This window comes from Dermochelys coriacea, chromosome 3, assembly GCF_009764565.3.
Source record: "Dermochelys coriacea isolate rDerCor1 chromosome 3, rDerCor1.pri.v4, whole genome shotgun sequence".
Taxonomy (NCBI): domain Eukaryota; kingdom Metazoa; phylum Chordata; order Testudines; family Dermochelyidae; genus Dermochelys; species Dermochelys coriacea.
The window spans coordinates 84,527,642-84,552,051 of NC_050070.1; the positions used below are offsets into that span (position 1 = coordinate 84,527,642).

The following is a 24,410-nucleotide window of genomic DNA, read 5'->3' on the forward strand; positions in this document are numbered from 1 at the left end:
TTTTCCATAAAGTCAAAGTCTCCCTGCACCTTCACCCTAAGTTCCTTCCAAAGGTCATCTCAGAGTTTCATCTCAACCAGTCCATCCATCTCCCAGTCTTCCATCCTAAACCCCACGCCACCCCCGTGGATAGGACATTGCACTCCCTGGACGTCCACGGGGCACTGGCCTTCTACTGGCCTTTCACGCCTCCCCATGCCTCTTCATAACCATCATGGAATGTTTGAGAGGGCAGGCCCTCTCCTTGCAGTGTATGTCCAGTTGGGGGTCTCAGTGCATTACAGAACGCTATGTGCACTCCATTGCAACACCGCCAGGCAGAACCACAGTGCACTCCATATGGGCACACGCAATCCCTCCCTGGCGGATGTACCCTGGCATGAGATCTGCTGTGCAGCAACATGGCACTCTGTCCAAACCTTCACAGCGCACTACACCATTGATCAGTGGGCTGTGCTGTTCTACAGCAGGCCTTACCTTCACATCCTCGCACTCATCTCCAAGCTGATCATTGCTCCGTACTCACCCGTGTTTGGAATACATATAGGGACCATCACTCGAAGAAGAAGAAGAAGAAGAGGAGATTACTTACCTATAACTGGAGGTTCTTCGAGATGTGTGGTCCCTATTTGTATTCCAATGCCCGACTACCTTTCCTTCTGCTGTGGAAAGAGGGAGACTGAGGGCGTCACCCGGCATAGCCTCTTATAACCTCACATAGAGCAGGTAGTGACATAAGGCAGCTGTGCAGGTCAATGGACACTGCTGTTGAAAGACTTCCAGCTCCAGCACATGGCGCGCATGTGCACCTATGTTTGGAATACAAATCGGGCCCACCCATCTCAATGAACCTCCAGTTACAGGTAAGAAAAGTTCTCTTCTGTGCAGAATTTCCTTTTCCCTGCAGAATTGGTGCTGCAGAGCTGCTGGATGCCACTAGAGGCCACTGGACCCAGCAGAGCCCAGCTCCCCAGTTCGCAAATAGAAGACACTGTAGGGGACAGAGGGATGGAGCTGGAGGGTTCCCAGCAGCTGCAGTTCCTGGCATGTCCTGAAGGAAGGAGGCAGCATGCAAGAAACAGCATGAGGCTGTTTCTCCCTCTGGATCCCTGGGCTCTGGTGGGGCAGGGGGATGCTGGTGTCTGCATATGAGGGGCACAGTTAGGCTATGGAGGGGAGAGGGTGCAAGTGTCTGGGCTGGCGGGGCCCCTCAGCTGGGCTCTGGGGTGGGGGAAGGGGTGTAGGTGGCTGGTCTGGGGAATCCCTGCATCTGGGCTCTAGGAGGTAGGGCATGGCATGGCTGGGCTCTGTGGGAGGGGGGCAGAGAAATGAGGACTGGGTTGTCATAGGGGTTTCTTTAAATCTCTACTCCTGGGGAAATATTTTATTGTTGTCTATATTGTTACAGACATAGTTGCTGACAGGTATTTGAAATAAACTACCAAAATAACCTAAACTGGCATGATTATATAGTGTTATTTTGACAAAATATGCAGAATTTTGCAGAATTTTAAAATATTGTGTGCAGAATTTTTAATTTTTTTGGCACAGAATTCCCCCAGGAGTAAAAGAAGAGGGTTTCAAGAGAGAAAAATAAATGAACAATAATAGAAGAATAGTCCAAATGGGAAAAATTGAAAAAAAAAACAAAACAAAACAAAGAAAAGATGTGTCAAGGAACCTGATCCTAAACCCCACTAAAATCAGTGGAGACTCCCATTGACTTCAGTGAGTCTCTGGATCAGGTGCCATGAAAAAAATTGGATAATAAGGTGGTTACCCTCCATCTTTACAGTTTTGCCTTAGGTAACTTGCTAATGTTACCTGAGTATTAGCAATATTCCCTGCTAAAGGATAGGAAATGCACAAATGCTGAGATCGTTCTGTTAATTTTATCTAAGATAGTCAAACATTTAGCTGTGACGCTCTGAGTATCTTTCCCAGACCGGAAGGAGAGCTCTGTGTAGCTCGAAAGCTTCTCTCTCTCTCTCTAAAAGAAATTAGTCCAATAAAAGATATTACCTCACTCACCTCTCTCTAAAAAGATTTTCTGGCAACTACTGTGTGAAGACAAAGAAAGAAGGGGGGAGGGGGGGAAAGGAAACATTGGTATTTGTTTTATATTATAGAAAGCCTGTTTTACCTAGTATCTTTAAGTTTAAATTGTGCTTTTGCTCTTTCTGAAGTGTGTATGTGTGGGGGCGGGGGGGTTGGCTAGGATGATGGGTGGGGTGGAATTCTGAATAATTTCCCAGGTATCACCAGGGCCTCATCTGGATGCTATATAAGTTGTCTTGTATCTTTCTGAAAAGTTAATATAATATACCACATCATAGTAGAAATAAATGACGTTGACCTCTTGGGGAGGGAAGGGGCATTCTTTCCTTAACAATCCTGGAGAAAACACCATTTAAAATTAAATGGAGCTATCTGTGCATCAGAGGGGGGAAACAGACCTCTCTGATGGAGAGACTAAATATACAGACATCCATGCTATGGGAGCATGCTCATTACTGAGAGCATTGCCTTTGGGGTGAACTGCAGCTGTTGTACTTGGTCTCTCCCTGCTGTTATGGCTTCCAGGCATTAGTGTAAAATGGAAGAAACAGATAAAGAGAGTAAACAATAATGTCATCTGGTAAAGTGTAGTTTCCTTGGGTACAGTTTGTTCTTATAATTCCTTATGCAAAATAGATAATGAACAGCTGGTTAAATAAATCCTACCCAAAGGTAATTCTCTCATTTACAACACACTGCAGTTAACCATTTGTTATTCCACCCCCACACAGATGCAAGTTGTTCCTTCTGCTGTTTGACTCTCTCTTTAATCACAATAATAATTAATAAGTATAAAACTCACTTTGATTTAAATCAAACTTAATCCCCCCCTCATAGGTGCTGGAACATAGGTGCTGGAACTCACCCCCTGACTTGAAGTGTTTTCCATTATATACAGGGTTTACAGTTTGGTTCAATGGCTCTCAGGTCCCCCACTATAAAAATTGTTCCAGCATCCCTGCTCCCACTGAGTTTAAACCTCTCATCTGAGACTAAATTAGTTCAATATTGTATTTCATGTTCATGTGCAGTGAGATAAGAAATGACTGTTTTGTTTGTGGAAAAACAAAAAAATACATGATGCATATTCTAACTTTATAATTTAACATCTTCTGACAAGAAGGTGGGGATGTCTACTGAAAGTTGCACAGGAATTTTAGCAAATATTCATTGCAGACTTTTAATTCTTATTCATTGTTGTAGCCCTACCTATTACTATGGAAGAAGGAAGTTACATTATCGAAGTTCTACATTTCTAACTTAACTTTGTTTACCAAGAGAGGGAGGATCGTAGAACCTTGAGGATCCCTGCTGATTCTCCCACGTTATAACATTTCATCACCACATTGGGCCAACTCCTTCCAAACAGAGCTGGGTGTGACTCTCTTGAGCCTGGCTATATTGTTTCTGAGGCAGACAGAAGCAGTCATCAGAGAATGATGCAAGACCGTGCTATCCTATGCCAAAGCTGAACACTTTTCCCTCAGGATCAAAGAGCCAATCCTACAAAGTGCCTCTTCTGAGGTGTCAAATGTCTTCAGTTCTCATTGAAGTCAATGGAAATTGGGGCCACTCAGCACCTTGCAGGAGACATTCAAGATCTTGTAGGAATGGGCACCAAGCTCTCATCTTTAGTTTGTCCCTTTTGTTGTGTGTTACTCTTTCATTATTTTGCAGGGCTGGCCCATGGCTTATTATTTTTGAATAAACAATACCACTCTGATTGAGAGAGGCCATTTGGCATAAGTGACAGTTGTGTATTTCAGAGTAGCAGCCGTGTTAGTCTGTATTCGCAAAAAGAAAAGGAGTACTTGTGGCACCTTAGAGACTAACAAATTTATTTGAGCATAAGCTTTCGTGAACTACAGCTCACTTCATCGGATGCATCTGGTGGAAAATACAGTGGGGAGATTTATATACACACACAGAGAACATGAAACAATGGGTTTTATCATACACACTGTAAGGAGAGTGATCACTTAAGATGAGCCATCACCAGCAGCAGGGGGGGAAAGGAGGAAAACCTGTCATGGTGACAAGCAAGGTAGGCCATTTCCAGCAGTTAACAAGAACATCTGAGGAACAGTGGGGGGTGGGGTGAGGGGGAGGAATAACATGGGGAAATAGTTTTACTTTGTGTAATGACTCATCCATTCCCAGTCTCTATTCAAGCCTAAGTTAATTGTATCCAGTTTGCAAATTAATTCCAATTCAGCAGTCTCTCGTTGGAGTCTGCTTTTGAAGTTTTTTTATTAAAGGATAGCCACCCTCAGGTCTGTAATCGAGTGACTGGAGAGATTGAAGTGACTTGGGAGACAGGCCCATCCTTGCTTACACATAGCCCCCCAACCTGAAGCAAATACTCACCAGCAACCACACACCACACAACAGAACCACTAACCCAGGAACCTATCCTTGCAACAAAGCCCGTTGCCAACTCTGTCCACATATCTATTCAGGGGACACCATCATAGGGCCTAATCACATCAGCCACACTATCAGAGGCTTGTTCACCTGCGCATCTACCAGTGTGATATATGCCATCATGTGCCAGCAATGCCCCTCTGCCATGTACATTGGTCAAACTGGACAGTCTCTATGTAAAAGAATAAATGGACACAAATCAGATGTCAAGAATTATAACATTCAAAAACCAGTTGGAGAACACTTCAGTCTCTCCGGTCACTCAATTACAGACCTGAGGGTGGCTATCCTTCAACAAAAAAAACTTCAAAAGCAGACTCCAACGAGAGACTGCTGAATTGGAATTAATTTGCAAACTGGATACAATTAACTTAGGCTTGAATAGAGACTGGGAATGGATGAGTCATTACACAAAGTAAAACTATTTCCCCATGTTATTTCTCCCCCTCACCCCACCCCCCACTGTTCCTCAGATGTTCTTGTTAACTGCTGGAAATGGCCTACCTTGCTTGTCACCATGAAAGGTTTTCCTCCTTCCCCCCCCCCGCTGCTGGTGATGGCTCATCTTAAGTGATCACTCTCCTTACAGTGTGTATGATAAAACCCATTGTTTCATGTTCTCTGTGTGTGTATATAAATCTCCCCACTGTATTTTCCACCAAATGCATCTGATGAAGTGAGCTGTAGCTCACGAAAGCTTATGCTCAAATAAATTTGTTAGTCTCTAAGGTGCCACAAGTACTCCTTTTCTAGTTGTGTATTTGGTTCAGAGAAGCCTTTTGCAGAGCATTCTGGTCTCCTAGGTTGGTACTCTATAAGGCCTGGTTGAAAGCCCACAATGGAAGTCAATGGAAAGATTCCTTTTTAATTCAATGGCCTTTAGCAGTCATTTGATCTCTGAAATATGTTTATTTCTTGCGGTTCCAAATCTTTGGGGTAAATCCCAAGCCCAAATGGAAGTTTTGCCTGAGCTAGCAAGAGGTTTTTTTTGCCCAAGTTTTAAGTGAGAATTACAACATTGTAGTATTTAGATTTAAAAATTATTTCAGAGATTTTTATTTAGTTGTAACTTTCCAAAGTGACAGGAATCTATCATTTCCCCATATAACTCAGGTTATTTCAGCCACGACCACATCGTTTGTTGTCTCCTGATGGGCAAGCCTTCCTCAATTTGTGGTTCATCCCTCACGCTTCTGAGGTGCTGATTATGTTTAAAATGCTGCCAGAGAAGGTTGGTATTTACAAACCTGAAGAGAGATTTTGTTTTCTTAATCAAAGCATGTAAATGTATCTGGAGGACAGACCACAGTCTTCATACATGTTGAAATGTTGCTTTGTCGTTAGAGATGACTAGCCCTGGGAAATAAACAAACTCACAGTGTGTTGATTAGAATGCCTGCTACAGTGGTTTGAGCATTAGCCTGCTAAACCCAGGGTTGTGAGTTCAATCCTTGAGGGGGCCATTTAGGGATCTGGGGAAAAAATTGGGGATTGGTCCTGCTTTGAGCAAGGGGTTGGACTAGATGACCTCCCGAGGTCCCTTCCAACCTTGATATTCTATGATTCTAAGAATGTATATGCCATTGGAGTGGTGTGTCAGGTCACAGGCATTAAAAAAAAAAGGTTGTAATCTCTGTGTTTGAGACACAGGAGCAAAAGTTAAAAGGATAGCAGGGTAATGCAGGTTAGTTTGGATCTTTATCAAAATCAGCCATGTTGGATCCCCTCTGCCTACAGACAAGCCTGCATGCCCCTAACCCTTTCCCTGCTATCCATCCATCTGTCTCCCCCGCCCCCCACTTCCCCAAATGTATAGGGAAGTAGCAGCGATGTTGGCTGTAGTCGCTGTGCTAAGAGGACAGTGGGGGTTTAAAATGTGAGGAGGTAAAATAGGGAGACATTGTAACATACCAATTCTTTGCTTCTGACAAATCGCCTGTTTGCTCTTGATCTATTTATCTTTTTCATGGGGAAAAAAGTTGTTTTTATTTAACTGGTACAAAAAGACACTCATTCAAGACTCTATGAGCCCTAATGCTCAGTAGTACGACATAACATTTTGGATTTTAAGCTCTTCATGGAAGAGGCAGTCTTCTGTTCTATTTCAGAGTAGCAGCCGTGTTAGTCTGTATTTGCAAAAAGAAAAGGAGTACTTGTGGCACCTTAGAGACTAACAAATTTATTTGATCATAAGCTATCGTGGGTCTTGAATGCATCCGATGAAGTGAGCTATAGCTCACGAAAGCTTATGCTCAAATAAAATTGTTAGTCTCTGAGATGCCACAAGTACTCCTTTTCTTCTGTTCTATGTTTGTCCAGCACCCAGCCAGTGGGCCCCAATCCTTACTGTGGCCTCTAGGTACTACTGGGATACAAATAATCAGTAATCTTCATTCATAAATATTTGCTATTGCTATGTATTTTCCTCACATTTGAATCGTTTTCTCCCAATGTTTATTTTTTCTTCAGGCTGCTTACAGAGCACTCAGGCAGAGCCTACAGATTGTGGCAGCACTTCATGACATCGTTTCATACCTTTTCAGCTTTGCTCAGTTAGGAAACTCCCCAAACTGTTTTGATTCCCTAAATCCAGAGCCTCTGACCGCGGACTGGGGAGGGAACGAAAGGATCGGTAAGTAACAAATACGTCACCATCAATGGTCAGAACAGGATCAGAAAAACCTTTCAACAAAAAGAGAACTGTTACTGACTGAAATGGTGCCTTTTACCTTAAATATATAGTATATGATGATGTATTAGTGCCAGAAAAATACCTTTATGCCTACCCCCATATTTTCACATCTTGAGGTTTAAATCAATTAAATTGCCCTAATATCATATGCTTTCAGTACTTTCCACCATGCACATTTTGTGATCTCACAGCCTTTTACAAACATGAATGAATGTGACCTCACCACATCCCTGTGAAGTAAGTAAGTAGCATTATTCCCATTTTACAGATGAAAAAACGCGGGTATCAAGGGAGTTAGGTATCTTGCCCAAGACACAAAACAACTCTGTGGCAGAGCCAGAAATGGAAGACACATCTTCTGTCTCCCAATCCTGTGCTTTGATCACTAGCCCTTCCACCTCCTCCTCCCACCACACAGGTTTTATAAATGTAATTTCAGAATAAGTAATAATTAGTTGTTTAAATCCTTGGGCTGGTCAGATTTTCCCATGTCTTTCTACCATATGGCTCCTACAATATGAAATGATGCTTCTGCAAATGGAATAGAACTTGTTTGGCCTCAGAGCCATTGAACAGCAGATGCCCATTAATTAAGACAAACACCTGATAATTTCAGGAGATATGTGTAATGTCTGGTTTTTGCACCAGCCTTTCACTCCCGGTCAAGAGCAAATATTAGCACAATAATGTTCCAAAAGCCAGAGATTGCAGGATAGTGCACTGGTTAAATTGGGAGGGTTTGGCTGCTGTACGATAAATTGTGGTTAAACAAGAAAGTTGTCCAGACTGCGCTGCACAATTGATTGCCTTCCAAATACTCTTATAACATAATGAAATTCTGTACCAAATAGACTAAGATTAAATGACTACAACAAAGCCTTATTTGTGTAGAAAAATCCCACAAATGCAATGTTCATGTCTATCTTGACATAAGCACAAGGCCGTTTACAATTAGCACCTCTAAATTTCAAAATAAAGAAGCCTGTTTGGTTGATTTGTGTGTGTGTGTGTGTGTGTGTGTGTGTGATGTCACATGGTATTATGGAGCGGTGTGGAAATCACAGTACTTTTTCCTGCGGCAAAGATAGGAGAAGCCTCAGACAGACAGTTCTAGACATCTTTACGTTTCAATCTGAAGGCTTTACCTGAGACCCTTCTTTGTTGTCCAAGAAAACCTCCTCTTCACCTTTACTCTTCCTCAGTATGTCTCCTAACAGCTTAAGAACCAGCCTTGCAACCACGCTATACTTCTTGTAAAATGAGATTCTACTCTGAAAAGTCTCTCTGTAAATATGGCATCATCTCTGTAAAAATGTATCCCAGTAACTTTCAGATCAAATCTGCTCAGTTTACAAGTGAGAAGATGGCTTTCGTAGCTGCCAGTGCTATAAACTCAGACTGGAATCTGAAAGGCAAACTGTATTCATTCTGGATCACTCAGCACCAACAAGAGATTCTCCTCTCGCACTGATGTGAGAGCGGTTTGTGTCTGACACCCTTGAAATTGCTCCTGGCTTCTGCTGGTGTAAATCAGCGGGGACTCAAGCCCAGAAATTCTGCTACAGAAGTTTAACAATTCTGATGATGATGCATGTGCCAGACTAGGATCCAGCTCTCTTCCCGATAGTTCTGTGGGCTCTGCACTGCTAATACAAGTAAAAAGTAGCAGAATGTCAATCTGGCATTAGAGTCAGAAGACATCCGAATGCATGGAGGAAGCAGCTCTGTTGAGTGAGTACCATAGTGACTTCTTTGGCTTTACTTTGCTTTTTGGTCTAAAATCTCCTCTTGTTCCTACACTGAAACTTGACGTCTCACTAGCTCTGAAGCTTTCCTCTAACTGAGAAGCAGTGCCATAGTACTTTACCTCACATTCGTCCCTGCTTGAGCATCACCAGTTATCTGTGGGGAAGGTGGGCTGTGTGGACTGTTCAACAATTATTGAAAATGTTTCAGACACTTTTGTGTCCCTCAACCCCAATCTGGAGTGGACAAAACTTGTTGGAACACATTAGTCAGTGTAAAAATAGTGCTAAAGGACTTTCCTTTTTACCACAACTTAAATTCTTCAGCCCTTTTGTGAGATACTTGGTTTTTATGATGGAATGCATCACTACAGGAGATGGGCATTTTAAGGTCCTGTGTCCATCTTTAGAACAAAAACATTCACAGTACTAGCCTAAAGAAATATGCTCTAATTTTTATCACATAAAGGCCCCACACAGTGATACTATGGAGATTTGACCTGGATATTGTTTGCATGATTTTGTTCTGAATAATCTGTATGATTTATTCTGTTTGTAAATAGGATAATTCATTGATTTGTCTGAGCACAAACATAAATAAACAGAAAATCCTGAGGGAGGAAAGAAAGATATCTTTAAAGATGAGATACATGTTGAACTGGAGTGTGAAGTTATCAGAAAGTCCCATTCTTATTTTCTGCACTTACTTGCTTCCTTTCACGGATGGTAGACTGTCAGAATTCTGCAACACACTATGCCAAGGGATACGAGCTGTCACCTCCTGCAGCACTCAGTCTCTACCAAGCAAGGTAGCAAAAAGCATTGCATTCTGGCCTCCTGCTTGGCAGTGCAGAATGTTACCACAGGTTGCTTGGTTAGCTCATAATGATTTTATTTTTTGACCAGCAGATTAAAAAGGCAGGATTTTGTTTCCTTTGTTAAATCAGTTGCGTAACTTTTTTTCCAAAACATAAAACAGATGAAATGTATATTGTATGCAGAAATGGTATCTGTTACATAATAGATTTTACTTATGACTCGAGTTAAGCTGTATTGCAGCTTTCTAAATGCACTCAGCAATGAGATGGTTTTCAGCAGTCGGATTATACCTGTATGCAGTGGGCTAGATTCTCAAAACATTGGACACATTTGTGCATATTTACAATAGAAAATTTTTGTGGCGGTGTATAATGCATATGTAGGTTGCCATATGTGGTATTTGTGTGACATTTCAAGCCGCATGCTTGTGTGTGTGTGTGTGTGTGTGTGTGTGTGTGTGTGTTTACGTAGCTATACAACTTTGCACTGCTCAAAGACTGAGTGGCTGGAGATCTGACTATGATAGTGTAAGTGTAATTTTAAAAGAAAAATTGAGGGAAGCTTCCTTTCTGGCCTGACAATTTTTAAATGAATGAAAAATCAGGTCTAAATATGAAATTTCTTTCATTCCTTGAAAATGAAAGAGACCAATTCTTCCCTTGGCTGTGTCCAGTCAGAGTTGTATATGTGCAGACTTTGTCTTGTGATAATTTTTATGCTATTATTTGGATGTATAAGCAGGATTCTTATAATCAAACATGCAAAATAAACTGATTTAAAAAAATGTTCTAAGTCTGTCTGCCTTTAAATAAGGCAGAACTGAAAAAGTTCACTGCATAAAAGAACTATAGCAAATCATAAATATTTGCAGTCCCTTTTATTTTAATACAGTTATGTTGACTTTAACTTTTTGGGTTATTTAACTTAGCAAAAAGGACTTAGTACATAGTACAATGAGCGCACACTAAAAAACACACTCAAATGTACTAGTGACTTCATTTAAGGAATATGAGGCTGAGCAAAATACATGTTTAATAAGCTCTGAAAACCACCAGGAAGTCTGAGCTCATAATGATTATCAGTCAGAACCGCACAATCAAACGCATACAGGAATGTTGTGTAAAATATATTTTTATTTCATATGTCACACTTTTAAAAATCCAAATAAATACAATGACAGATTCTTCAGAAGTTAGATATTCCCTTAACACTTTTCATAAGATTGTTCTGGCCCATTGTCCCTGACAAAAATATCCTCTTCTTTCACTGTTCATTAGTAGTCACCCCTCTGCCCAGAAGTGACTACATTTCACTGGTAGTTATGGTGATCTGAGCCGCCTAATGGATAAGACATTGGTCTTCTAAGGTAGCAACTGTGAGTTCGAGTCCCATCAGTGGTGGGTAAGCAATTTGAGGCACTCAAATAGTATGGTGACAGGTGCTAACATAAGAACCTAGGGAGAAGATTTCTATACACCAATAGATTATAATGTGCTTTAGGATGAAAAGTGTTGGATAAACATGAAATGTTCTTTGCTGGTTTAAAAAAACTAAACATGCTGGGCCTGATGATCCTACAACGCTCAGGGTGTCTTTGAAGAAGAAAGTGCTCTGTACCTTGCAGAATCAGCTCCCTAATGGTATGTCTACCCTGCAATGTAAGCTCAGAGTTAATGGGACTCTAATCAGCTGACTATGGGTTAGAGCAGCTACACTGATTGATTTTTAACCATATGTTAAGATTTTTCTTACCCAGATTCAAATGTGAAACTCTGGCATCCACACTGCATCACCTAGACCCAAGTCAAACCAACTATATCCCAGACTCCCTGGGGTCCTCCCAAAATGTGGCCACTCTAGCTCTTTGACCATGGTGCACTGTGGGGAAAACTTGACTGTGCACCCGGCACGGAACAGTCTGCTAACACATCCTGCCCAGCAGTCATTTTGGTCTGTGCATTCCCAGCTTCTGGAGCCAGCAACATGAAGGAGGAGTCTTTTGAAGAACTTTTCTTGTTTGTGCTTTCACTCCTGTGTCAGGAAACAGGCACAGCTTCCACGAGACGCTGGTGGACATTTCAGTGGCATTTTCTGACCGACCACAGGCCCTTGACAGAGCTTTTGATAGAGGAGGAGGACACAGACATGGCAGACTCGAACTGTCTGGTGCTGTTCAGGATACTTGGTATAACTGCTGATGGCCCCTATGTAGACCGGTGCTTCTGGAGCAGGGCAACAAACAGAGGCTGGTGGGATCACATCATAATGCAGACCTGGAGTGACCAGGGGTGGATAAATTAAAGGCTTAGCTGATCCTGCTCCCTCTGAAGTCAATGGCAAAATGATTGTTGACTTCAATAGGCGAAGGATTGAGTCAACCTTTTTTCTCATTGGTGGTATGTTAAAAAATTGTGCTTTATGTAAGAATGCTAATAGAACCATTTTTAAAAGAGGTTTGTAATCTTTTATTCCTTATGCCTCTCCCTCTCTCTCTCTCTCTCTTTCTGCCCAAACTATGTCCCCATAATCCTCCAATTGCCATAACTTCTTCCCTACAGCATGTTTTTGCAAGGCTGAAAACAATGTCTGAAGACAGCAAAAATTGTTTTGTTCCAGAAGCATAAGTCTCCTGGTGACCAAAAAAAAAGGCCTTTGGTCATGAAGTGGAAGACTTTTAGAGATTAAAATAGATCACTAGGCCAGTACATATTAGCATGCATTTCCTATTGCTAAATTGATGGACTTGTTGTTATCCTGGGAACAATAGGAACTGAACTTCAGGAGCTACAAAAAATGATTGACAGCCTTCAAAACCCCTTGGATCCTAACAAAGTTGCCCAACTGCTAATCATTCAAAGAGAAGTTATGTTTCTACAGTTTGATGCAGCAGTCAGACATTTATTACGGTGAGAGTTAAAAGTGCTAATTCTGAAAAGTTATCTCTGCCAAGCTTTTTTATAAAGTACTATGACTGGGTTTTAATTCAGTTCAAGAGGAAAGAGCTGTCTTAACACAAGTAGAAAAGATGAATTTAAAACAGCTGTACATAGTTCATCTATCATTTGACAAAAAGAACAGGAGTACTTGTGGCAACTTAAGAGACTAAAAAATTTATTCGTGGGCTACAGTCCACTTCATCGGTTGCATAGAATGGAACATATAGTAAGAAGATATATACGCATACAGAGAACATGAAAAGGTGGAAGTTGCCATACCAACTGTAAGAGGCTAATTAGTTAAGATGAGCTGTTATCAGCAGGAGAAAAAAACTTCTTTAGTGATAATCAAGATGGCCCATTTAGACAGTTGACAAGAAGGTGTGAGGATACTTAACATGGGGAAATAGATTCAATATGTGTCATGCCATGTACATTGGCCAAACCGGACAGTCTCTACGCAAAAGAATAAATGGACACAAATCTGACATCAGGAATCATAACTTTCAAAAATTGGTAGGAGAACACTTCAGCCTCTCTGGACACTCAGTATAAGATTTAAAAGTGGCAATTTTGCAACAGAAAAGCTTCAAAAACAGACTCCAGTGAGAAAATGCTGAGCTTTAATTAATATGCAAACTAGATACCATTGAATAGAGACTGGGAGTGGCTGGGTCATTACACATATTGACTCTGTTTCCCCATGTTCCTGTGTCATGTGCATTAGACATTCAAAAAAGAATTTTCTTAACTTTAAAATTAATATATAATTGTGATTTACACTTTGATAGATTATGGGCACTGCCACCCAGCACACAGGAATAGTAGGGAGTGACTCCTAATTCTTCCCCTTTTAATTGCTGTTCTGTAGTATCCTTTGATTGCTGTGGGAAGGTGATGTAAATACAGCATTGACTTGTTGACAGATTGCAGATCCACAGGGAACCAGAAATAAAAAAAAGGCTAGTTTGCTTTATCTTTTACTCACTAAGGAATTGTGGGCAATTGGTTTGGAAAACATTTCACTTTGATAAAGATTAGTATGCTGACAGGAAATTAAAGCAAACATAAATATGCCGTATGTCACATCTGTATCACTTCTTTATTGAGAGCATGATTAAAGTTCATTTTCTCCAAACTGGGGTTATAATGCAAGGGAGAGCATAGTGACATTAAAATGCAAATTGCTTTCTTATGAGTCCTTTGACATATTCCAACTGTGAATGCTCTGAGGTGTCCTTAAAACTTGCCTGACAACTCCTTTATTGCTAAAAATACTCTATTTATTTTATTTATTTATTACTTGTACAGCACCATATTTGCACATGAAACATGCAAAAAGACAGGGTCTCTGCCCCAAAGAGCTTAAAATTAAAGGGTGATAGCACTTCCTGAGAGAACGGGTGTTGAGGGTTCTTATCACCTTGCAGGAAATAGTTTGGCTTCAGGCTTCAAGTTAAAGGGTGTGCAAAAAGGTGGGGATTAGAAATGTCTATAGCAAAGAGATTCAGATGCTCCTCTGCCATGTACATTGGCCAAACCAGACAGTTTCTACGCAAAAGAATAAATGGACACAAATCTGACATCAGGAATTATAACATTTAAAAACCAGTAGGAGAGCACTTCAATCTCCCTGGTCACTCAATAAAAGTCCTAAAAGTGGTAATTCTTCAACAAAAAAACTTCAGAAACATATTCCAACGTGAAACTGCAAAACTGGACACCATCAAATTAATTTGCAAACTGGACACCATCAAATTAGGCCTGAATAAAGACTGGGAGTGGTTGGGTCATTACAAAACCTAAACCTAATTTCCCCCTAATGTTACTCTCACCTTCTTGTCAACTGTTTGAAATGGGCCACTCTCATTACCACTACAAAAGTTATTTTTCCTCCCTTGGTATCCTGCTGTTAATTGAATTGTCTTGTTAGACTGACCTCACACTTGGTAAGGCAACTCCCATCTTTTCATGTATTTATACCTGCGCCTGTATTTTCTACTCCATGCATCTGATGAAGTGGGTTCTAGCCCACAGAAGCTTATGCCCAAATAAATGTGTTAGTCTCTAAGGTGCCACAAGGACTTCTCGTTGTTAGAGCTATTGTATATTTAGGCCAATTTCCAGTTTAGTTTTTGGATGTTTTGTATATGTAGTGTGTGTTTATAGAATATATAACAAAGTAGCATTGTGTCTCTACGGAAGAACGCACTATGGATCTGGGATCTCTTTGCTTTTAGTCATTTAGACGTTATGGAAACGTTTCACTTTTAGGGCTGGAGTCACAAATGGGGAAAGTAATGATGCTGTCTTCCCTATAACTTTTTGCCTAGCGGTTAGGGCACTCACCTCAGATGTGTGAGACCCAATTCAATCCCACTATCCTCTGCTTGATGTGGAGAAGGGATTTGAATTTGGATCTTCCGCACTGTAGGAGTATCCTAGCTACTGGGCTATGGGATATTCTGGGGTGGAGTGCTCTCAATCACTCTTGTTGAACCTGTTCTACTTCATATAAATAATTATTGAATCAAGGACTTGAACATAAGTCTCCTACATCCTAGCAAGTGCCCTAATCACCAGGCTATAGGGTCACTCTTTCCCTGTCCTAATCCTGTGGCAATTCATAGTCATTTAAATGTTTACTGGGGCTTTTTCAGTTTGCCCCAAAAATGTCATTTTTGGTTCAACTTCTAAATTAAACTTTTTTTCAGTTTTCTGGAATTGCCAGCAAACCAACATATCCATTATTTTCCCAGCTCTACTCCTGACTCATAGTCATGTTCTTTAGCTACAAGCTAGCCATTCTACCATGAGAAGAGCTGCTTTCCATTAAATGTCCTTGGCATTAATAGGATGTATTTTCATTTATGTTAATCCACCGGCTGGTAGATTTTTGTGCTCATTTTGTGCTCAACTCATTTTTGTGCAGTTGTTTCTTATGAAATTGCAAGTGGCTAGTCACTGCATTCAGCTTAAGCATAGCAACTAAAGGCTTGTCTATGGACTTGCTTTAGTCTGCACTTGCATGCCATGCATGAAGTAGCCCATGTGGACCCCGCTGGCATGCACTTAAATTTCCCTAGTGTGTAGGGACTACCTTAATATGCACTAGGGAACTTGTAGTGTGCACCAGCAGGGTGTACAAGGCCAGTTAGTGTGTGACCTATTAGTGTGGACTAAAACGAACATTACTCCGATGTGGACTAAAACACCATATAGACAAGCCCTTAGCTGTTCACTAAGTACAAAACTACAGTCAGTTGCAGGTCGCTGCCCATGACTGTGATGTTCAGTTCAGCATATTAATATGAAAGCGTAAGCTAGTTACAGACTATATTTCAAAAAAGATTTTATAAGGATGGTATTTAAAATGTGATTTTGGTGTCTCTTCAGAGAAGTATATTTGTCCTCTGGGAATATTTTGGCTTACCAGAGTGTTACAGACAGTATGCACCATGGGCTGCCTCCCCTGAGTAACTCTGCAGTAAGGAGTGTGTTTGCCTCACAGCTCTGGCTCCCGCAGCTAGTGGTCCCATGCAGCCCCACGGTGAGTAAAATGTACTTTCAAAGAATGACTGATTTGATTCGTTTCCTGTTACTTGGGTGCTGAGGGGAGAAGTCGTTGTTCAGTTCCTGCTGTGATACTCCATTCTGTGGTAGCACAGAACTTAGCACATAGTGACTTTTCGTTTCCGTGATCATAGTCCATTTCACTTTGTCACTGGGGTCCCTATTAAAAGTCCATTAATTAGCAAGTAATCAAAAAACTAAAAAATAGAAGAGAACTATTACTGTAAGTCATCATATCCCTTGCATTCAAAGTAGGATTATTCCCTACACTGTATGTTGGGTCATTTTATCTACCCTAATTGTAATGATGGACCTTCCACTAACTTCTTGTGGTGGGTCATCAGATGCATTAAAGAAGAAGGCTAGTCATAGGACCTGATACAAAGCCTACTGAAGTTAACTTTCCATTGACTTCTTTGGATTAGGCCCATAGATGCTAGAGTTAGTAGATGTTTCCAGATATTCAGTTTAAACTTTCCTTTGCTCATTTTCATCCTAGCACTCCTCGCCATACCCCGCTGGATAACCCTAAATGATTACTTTCCTACCTTGGTGTTATACCTTTTAAGTCTTTACAAAATTGTGAAACTTCTGTAGTCGGTAGCTTGCTCTAAATCAGCAGTTCTCAAACTGGGATCCGCGGACTAGGGGGTCTGCGAGTCACGTCCGGGGCCGCTGGTGCCGCTGATCAACTCCTCCCTTTCCCTCCCCGTGCCTCCTGTATGTTGTGGAACTTCTGTTCAGCAGCATGCAGGAGGCGCTGGGTGGGAGCAGGAGGATTGGGGAAGGGGGCGGAAAGAGGTGGGGAAGAGGAGGGGCGGGGGTAGGGCCTTGGGGGAAGGGGTGGAGTGGGGATGAGGCCTGGGGCAGAGTGGGGGTTGAGCATCTCTGGGGAAAATTAGAAGCCGGTTTAGGGGTCTGTGAAAATTTTTAAATCAAAATGGGGGTCCTCTGGTTGCTAAAGTTTGAGAACCGCTGCTCGAAATGATCATACTGAGCCGTATGTAGAACAAGTGAAGAATGAGATTTGCCCTCTGTGAAGAAGAAGAATAGTTTCTTTAGGCCAGAATGTGCCCTAAACCATCAAAGTTAGGCAGGTGAAAAGCAGAGCCGTAACAGCCAAGTGAGAATGTTTGGGAACCATCCAGTTGGTGCAGTTTGCATGGGTCTGGCAGTTTGGCAGGAAATGCACTCAGCAGTGCATCCTCAGATTCCTGTTACTACTTTAAAAAGAAGTAATGGGTGTTTCTCCCCACTAATAAGGCCTGCTCTCATGGGTAGGGGATTCTTGTTGCCTAACCCCATGCCACTAAGCTGGCAGACTGTGACTCATTAGGGTTTTGACGCACTGGCGGGTGTGTTAGCTTAAAGGATTTTGCCTTTAATGCCTAAGCATAGCGCTGTCAACGTATGACCACTGAACTCCTCCTTTCTTTCAATATAGTTTGTGGCAAAACCCAAAGATAACAAAATTTTAAAAATGTGAATGTAAAGTTAAATCTGACACCAGCTTCCAACAATCCAGGCAATGTAGGGTAAAGATAACAGTCCCTAAACTCATCCCATTGTTGTCTCAGTAGTCCTAGTGCATCTCATATAGTTCCAATGATGCACTTATCTGCAACTCATGCAAAGAAGTCAGATCATGGTATATTACAGGCTAAGCAGCCATCTGCACTGTGAATTTTATTCGTCTGCTCAAGTTAGATGAGACCTATATTATTGTTTGAACATTATTTTTGTGCTTCTGAATGTTATCTGAATTTGTTTTAGACATTGACGCTGTTTCCTTGGAGGGCATTTCTAGTAGATGGAGGACCGTTTCCAGTCACTATCAGCAATCTAAATACCATAAATTATAACATGCAGGTATGGTGACTAGTATTTGTTGTACATCCAAAAGTTACTGTGCCTGTCTCCAAAGGAACAGTGACAATATGAAAATTGTCCTACATTAAAACAAGTCCTTCCCTGTGATAGTAACACATTATTCTGTCATTTAAAAAACCCAAATTATTTTACCATTCACCATTTGTTTGTTTATTTAAAAAAACCAGCTGCTCTGGGACAATGAAACTGAAATAGGCAATTTCATCTTTTGGTTCTCGTGCAGCTATCACAATGTTGTTGTGCTTGGGTAACAAAGTTCTTCCATGACTTTTAGGTCCACAGGGCCAGAGGCTTCTAGTAGAATCCATCTGTTCATACAAATGGATGGATGACTTTTAAAGTAATTGTATTAACAATAACTCATTACCGTAGTTACTCACTGAGATCTGTCTGGGTAACCTAGAAAAATCACCATGAGTGTCTCCTCCTTTAGTTGTGCCTGTGCAGACTGAGTGATGACGACCGAAGAGTTGCTCATGGGGTGCTGGTCGGGATGCAGTTTCTAGTGGACGATATACTGCAGAGTAGCTATGATGTTGTTATGGAAGATCATGCTGAATGGCAAACTGCTGTAGCTAAGAAAAAACAGGTACCTCTGACAAATTAATTCATTTAGGCTATCCAGCTTGGTGTGGTTCCTCCTTGTCTGCCTCAGAAGAAGGCCATTCTGCCTCGCTATGCCTCCTAGCAGCTGATAGCCATTTGACAGGGAATGAATGTGGTAAGTGTCATTAAAGATTCTAGGGCCCATTGGTGAGGGGCAGGGCAATTAGCAGTCTATCGCCCAGCTTCTCTGGCTGAGGAAGACAGCAAACACAGGCTATGTCTACACTAGCGAGCTTACAGTGGTACAGCTGTAGCGATGCAACTGCGCTGCTGTAAGATGTCTTGTGTAGCTGCTTTATGCCAATGGGAGAGAGCTCGGGTCCACATAATTAAACCACTCCCAATAAGCAGCGGTAGTTATATCGGCGGGAGTAGCTCTTGCATCAACATAGTATGCTGTGCACACTACCACTTATGCCGGCAAAATGTATGATGCTCTGGGATGTGTTCTTTTTCACACCCCTGAGTGACAGAAGTTTTGCTGACATAAGTGGTAGTGTAGACATGGCCACAGTCAGGCTCAATCCCTCTGAGCAAGGCAGAGCAGGAGCAGTCTATAGCCCAGCTCTCTGACTATGGCAGACAGCAAATGCACACAAGCCATTCAGCCTAAGGTGGGTAGGCTGCTGCCCTGAACTGGAGGCCCCACCTCTTATACTTCCTATTCTGCCTTTCTGCTTCCAGCATGAAGGGCGGGGCTGGCCTGGCTCATAGAATCATAGAATCATAGAATATCAGGGTTGGAAGGGACCCCAGAAGGTCATCTAGTCCAACCCCCTGCTCAAAGCAGGACCAAGTCCCAGTTAAATCATCCTAGCCAGGGCTTTGTCAAGCCTGACCTTAAAAACCTCTAAGGAAGGAGATTCTACCACCTCCCTAGGTAACGCATTCCAGTGTTTCACCACCCTCTTAGTGAAAAAGTTTTTCCTAATATCCAATCTAAACCTCCCCCATTGCAACTTGAGACCATTACTCCTTGTTCTGTCATCTGCTACCATTGAGAACAGTCTAGAGCCAACCTCTTTGAAACCCCCTTTCAGGTAGTTGAAAGCAGCTATCAAATCCCCCCTCATTCTTCTCTTCTGCAGAGAGGGCGGGAAATGATTCTTCATCACAGAGGGCGGGAAATGATTCCTCCCTGGCAGCCTGTGTGGGAAACCACTCTACCTCGCTGCACAGCTTTTATGAAAAACTCCCTTTGACTTCAGTGAATCCTGGGAGTGTAGCATAAAAGAGTAGCCCTTAGTCCCATATAGTTATACTGCAATGGCCTATCATGCTATAGACTGCAAGATGGGATGTAATGTGTTTCAAAGAAGCTTTTAGCCTGTAGCTGGGAATGAGGAGAGCCACAGTGACAAAGCCCATTAGAAGGGTTGCTGGTGCCCACCATCCAGCTGCTATACTTGCTGCCATCAGAAACTGGGGGACAAAGCAGGGCCTCTTCACTTTCCTCACCTGTGCCTCAGAGGACTAGAGGGTGAGACACTTATCTGCCCCTTTATCAAGAGCTGCTCAGTGCAGAGAGGCCTGGCCCCCTTGTATAACAAGGATTGATAGTTGAGAAGAGGACTGGATCCTCAGGCGTTGCTTCCAATAACATTTGCACAATGGATAAAAATTGAGTGAATGGTCATTGGGGAGCATTAAGCCTTTCCAGAACCTACCACAAAGGTTTGGTTCAGGGGATGGGCTGAGATTCAAGCCATTTCTGATGGAAAGCAGATAAACCTACCGGTTAGTAAACACGTAAGTGTACAGTGATACTGTCAGGAAATGTGAGTGTGGAGAAATGTGCAAAGAGAACGAGTTATTTATTTTTAATAGGGGCTGTTTCCTTCAGGACTTGAGCTGAGGATCTGAGTTTTTAAAGATATTTTTGTCAACAACCCAGCAGGGAGTTTTATTGAGGCAACTGACTCAAGGAAAGTGGCAATAAGATGAAAGATTTGTGTGTGTGTTTTGGCCTTGTCTTTTCTATAGTCTGCTCATTGCAATGAAAAAATAGCCAGGATTTTACCTCTGCTAGATTTTGTAGGACACTAGTATATGGAAACAATTATAGTGGGTTGCAAGGTTTTTTTTATTCAATCTCTAACAAGCGTACAGTGGCTTATCTCATTTTATTAAACAATGAAGTATATGATATGAGATTGTAACAAAATATGTCTCCCATAATAATTTCATTAGAATTTGGCAGAAATTGATGAATCACATGCCAGTGGGTCAGAGAGCAGCAGAAAGACTTGCAAAGCTTTGCCAAGGCTCCACGATCCAGTTACTTCACGTGCTGTGCTGAGATCTTTTCTGATAAGATGGAAGCAATTGGAAGTATTAAAGGCAGAATGGGGTAGACTTAAACTGAAAGTCGAGGATATCAATACAGTTCCTCTTTACAAACAGTTTGCTGAGCTATATGGGTGAGTTTCAATATGATGTAAAAGTATTCTAGACTGGAGTGGTTGTGAAAGTTTAAAAAAATTAATGCCTGTACCATTCTTCACACTGTTCTCTTATTCTTATCCTATTTCAAATTGCTCTGTTTTAGTTCTACCTTTCTTTAGTTTGGTACAAAATCGATAATTATTCTAATATCTTTGCTTTCTCTTTAGAATAGGGTTTTTGACCTGATCTGATTTCTTTCTACCTGAATTGTTCATTAGTAAGGTTGTTCCAAATGTAGTCCTGTGGCCTTTCAGTGAAACTATTATTTATATCTGTGCCTTTAGGACATTCAGATCAATGTTACATACAGTACTTTTAAAAATTGACATTCCTGAAGCTGATTTTTAATGAAGTGGAAGTGTACCAGGATTCTTCCTAATCCTCCCACTTGGCTTGGCCTGAATAATGTGCATTAGAAAATCTGGCAAGTTTTCTTTAGAGGGACACGTACTAAAAGCCTAAAACTATATCTTTTTAAAAATGTGATAATGCGTTGCCCTCTTGCTCCCCTGAAATAAAATCTATTACCAAAAAGAGCAACATAATGAAAATAAAAGTTTGCTGGATAACACAGTAGTAATACAACCTAGGTAGCGGCGTGTTTTGGGGATATTGGAAAACAGGATTGTCACAAAATGGACCAGAGAAGAAGTGTCTGTTTGCGTCCGTGCAAACATTTTTGTCTTAATGTGTTAGTTTGTTCCTTTAACAAACTGGTATCAGGTCTCTCTCTATTCTAGTCATCAGATATCAAAGTGCCACTGAATACCCTCACTGTACTGTTTCTGTGTGACATGTTGTGTTGCTATCTTCAGATTATACTGAGATCACTCAGATGTCAAATTTATGCCCCTACTCGCTGGTATAACCTGTTGTTAAACTAGCGAGTTACAATGAAAATACCGACTCACTGTTATCTTTAGTGACTTGAGAGAAGAAATACTAAGATATCATTGTTAATTATACTTACATAAAAGCAGATCTCCCAATTTACATCTACAAATCTCTGAACAACAGAAACATATCTGAGTAGAATGTCATACCAGTTTTCTACTGTGCTTAGTCTCTGCTTTGTGTCAGGGAGGTGATTGCAGCTTTCTAGTTTTCAAACTAGTCCAATGCTGACCTCAGTTCTGACGCACTTTAGAGCAGTCTGAGAGCTATACTCACCTGTGCTAGCCAGTGAAGGCTCTCAAGGAGCCATCTGCCAGCTGAGCATAGCTAATATGCAGTAATGCTCCTGCCACACTCCCTCCTGCCCTGGCACATCCCTATGGTGAATCCAGAGCAGAAGGGTGGCATATGAGCAAGACATGCCAGATTAATGCCAGTTTAGGACTCCCCCATGTCAGGGGAGTTTTCAGGTGGTCTAATCTGGCTCCTTAGCACAGTGCAGGCCAGAGAAGGGGGCGAGAATCTGGTGATACAATGTCACCTAGAGAGCAGGGGGAGTTGGGAGCTGTTCTTCATTGCTCATCCGGAAGAAGAGAAGAAATTGCCAAGGCTGGGGAGCTGCAGGAACAAGACCCACCTGCAATAGCCAGACCCACTTACTGGTATAGCATGGGGATGTGGTAAGATCTGTATACATCCTGGGACTGGGATCTCTGCTGTCTGTAGGCTTATATACAGTCTGCAGGGGAAGAGAGCCCCTAATTTCAGGAACATGTAGAGCTCATGTTGCTCAACCTGCTCCTACAGCATTCTGAAACTCTTCAGGAGGAGTACTGGGGAGCTGGGGGCATGGATTCTTCACGCTAAATGAGTGGAGGGGCACATCTCCCACACATCTGGGCACTGGGCAGCTGTGGCTTCAGCAATCACTCTTGCTCTATCCCCACTGTTTCAGGGCTACGCTAATTTGTGCCAGCTGCCAAGGGACAGATATGGTAGTCATATCACTGCGGTTCAGCCAAGCTCCTTTTCCCTCCCCCCCCCCGCCTTTCCCAAATTCCCTACGCTGGCACTTGCGGAGAAGGTATTAGTGTAGCAGTTCCTATGCCAACTCTGTGCCAGCGGAGAATTTCTCTGTGCCAGGATGATTCATCTGTGCTGGGTTTAGGGATCACTTTGTTGAATCTTGGTGTATATATTTTGTGAATGGAAACAACAGCTCTGTGGAAAGTGCTGGTAAAACACTGCAGTCACCCTCTTCACTGGGGAAAGCTTCCACTCATCTTGAGCAAATGAGGTTTTCAAGTTCTGCAGATGTCTGTTTCTAATGCGATCAATGGTGTCAAATGTAACCTGGTACCTGTGCCCTTTTGTCAATTGCTCCTCTTGTTGTTTGGAGACATAAAGGGCCCTTTCAGTAGTCAGGCTGGCACTGTTTCTACCTAGCAAACGCAATCAGATACGAGAGGGCAGCATGGGGGAGTGTCTACATCTCTTTGGTTTTCAGGGGAGAAATTCATACTGGCAACCAGAATTCTCTGCTTTGTTTTAGCTCTTCCTGCTTCATCCACTGAACTTTTATTTTTCTGTAACTATTGAAAAAAGAAGTGATGTAATGTGAGATTCAGTATCACATGATGGGTCCACACAGAAAATCCTGCTTTGCTAGCAGGGCTTCCCGACAGGATGACAGGGGATAGTGAAATGAGTCCCAGTGTTTATGTGTCAGGGGAGGGGAGGGTAAAGGTACATGTGGCTGGAAAGAGAAAAATACAGAAGAGACTGAAAATACTGTTGAAAAAGGAATATGTGTAACATCTTTGTCTGGGTTTCTTTAGCACTGACATCCTATACCCTGCTATGAGAGCCATCGCCAGGCACATGGGCACAGAAGATGAGTTTGAAGGACTTGTAACAAGCTCTCAGTCTATACTTCCCCCAAAAGGAGCATCAGAAATTGAAGTCAAAACACGGCAGGTAAAGGAGGACTATTACTGCGCAGGGGGAGTGCTGTTGACCGACATGGAACCATTAAAACCTGTGGGGGGCCTAAACAGGGTCACCTATAGGGATAGGTCAAGCAAACTGGGAACTATGCTGCAAGGCCCACGACTCAATGCCCTGGAACAGCATAAAGCAGCTGTAATGCACTAGTGAATCTGACCCCCAAAGTACTCATGCTACTGAAATGGACACAATATAACTTCCCTAAATTATCCTACTTTTACTCCTACATACTATGTGTTTTTTAAACTTACTTTTTAAAAAACTGAAAATTGGCAAAGCACAGCAGATGAGGTATAATAAGCATAGAGATTTAATGTGAAC

At 41.9% G+C, this 24,410-nt stretch overlaps 1 protein-coding gene across 3 annotated transcripts in view; it reads left to right on the plus strand.

Annotated features, from left to right (window-relative positions):
- Positions 1–24,410, plus strand: part of LOC119852731 — a 143,634-nt gene that overhangs the window by 78,517 nt on the left and 40,707 nt on the right. For all 3 annotated transcript variants that reach the window (XR_005291796.2, XM_038394346.2, XM_043510788.1), the window contains 8 exons: positions 5,596–5,713; positions 6,952–7,114; positions 12,506–12,644; positions 16,071–16,224; positions 18,021–18,116; positions 18,571–18,726; positions 20,934–21,163; positions 23,921–24,059. Coding sequence is in view for 2 of the 3 variants with exons in the window: in XM_038394346.2 (XP_038250274.1) it covers positions 5,596–5,713; positions 6,952–7,114; positions 12,506–12,644; positions 16,071–16,224; positions 18,021–18,116; positions 18,571–18,726; positions 20,934–21,163; positions 23,921–24,059 (1,195 nt within the window). In the remaining variant the exon portion in view is untranslated. The remainder of the gene's footprint in view (positions 1–5,595; positions 5,714–6,951; positions 7,115–12,505; positions 12,645–16,070; positions 16,225–18,020; positions 18,117–18,570; positions 18,727–20,933; positions 21,164–23,920; positions 24,060–24,410) is intronic.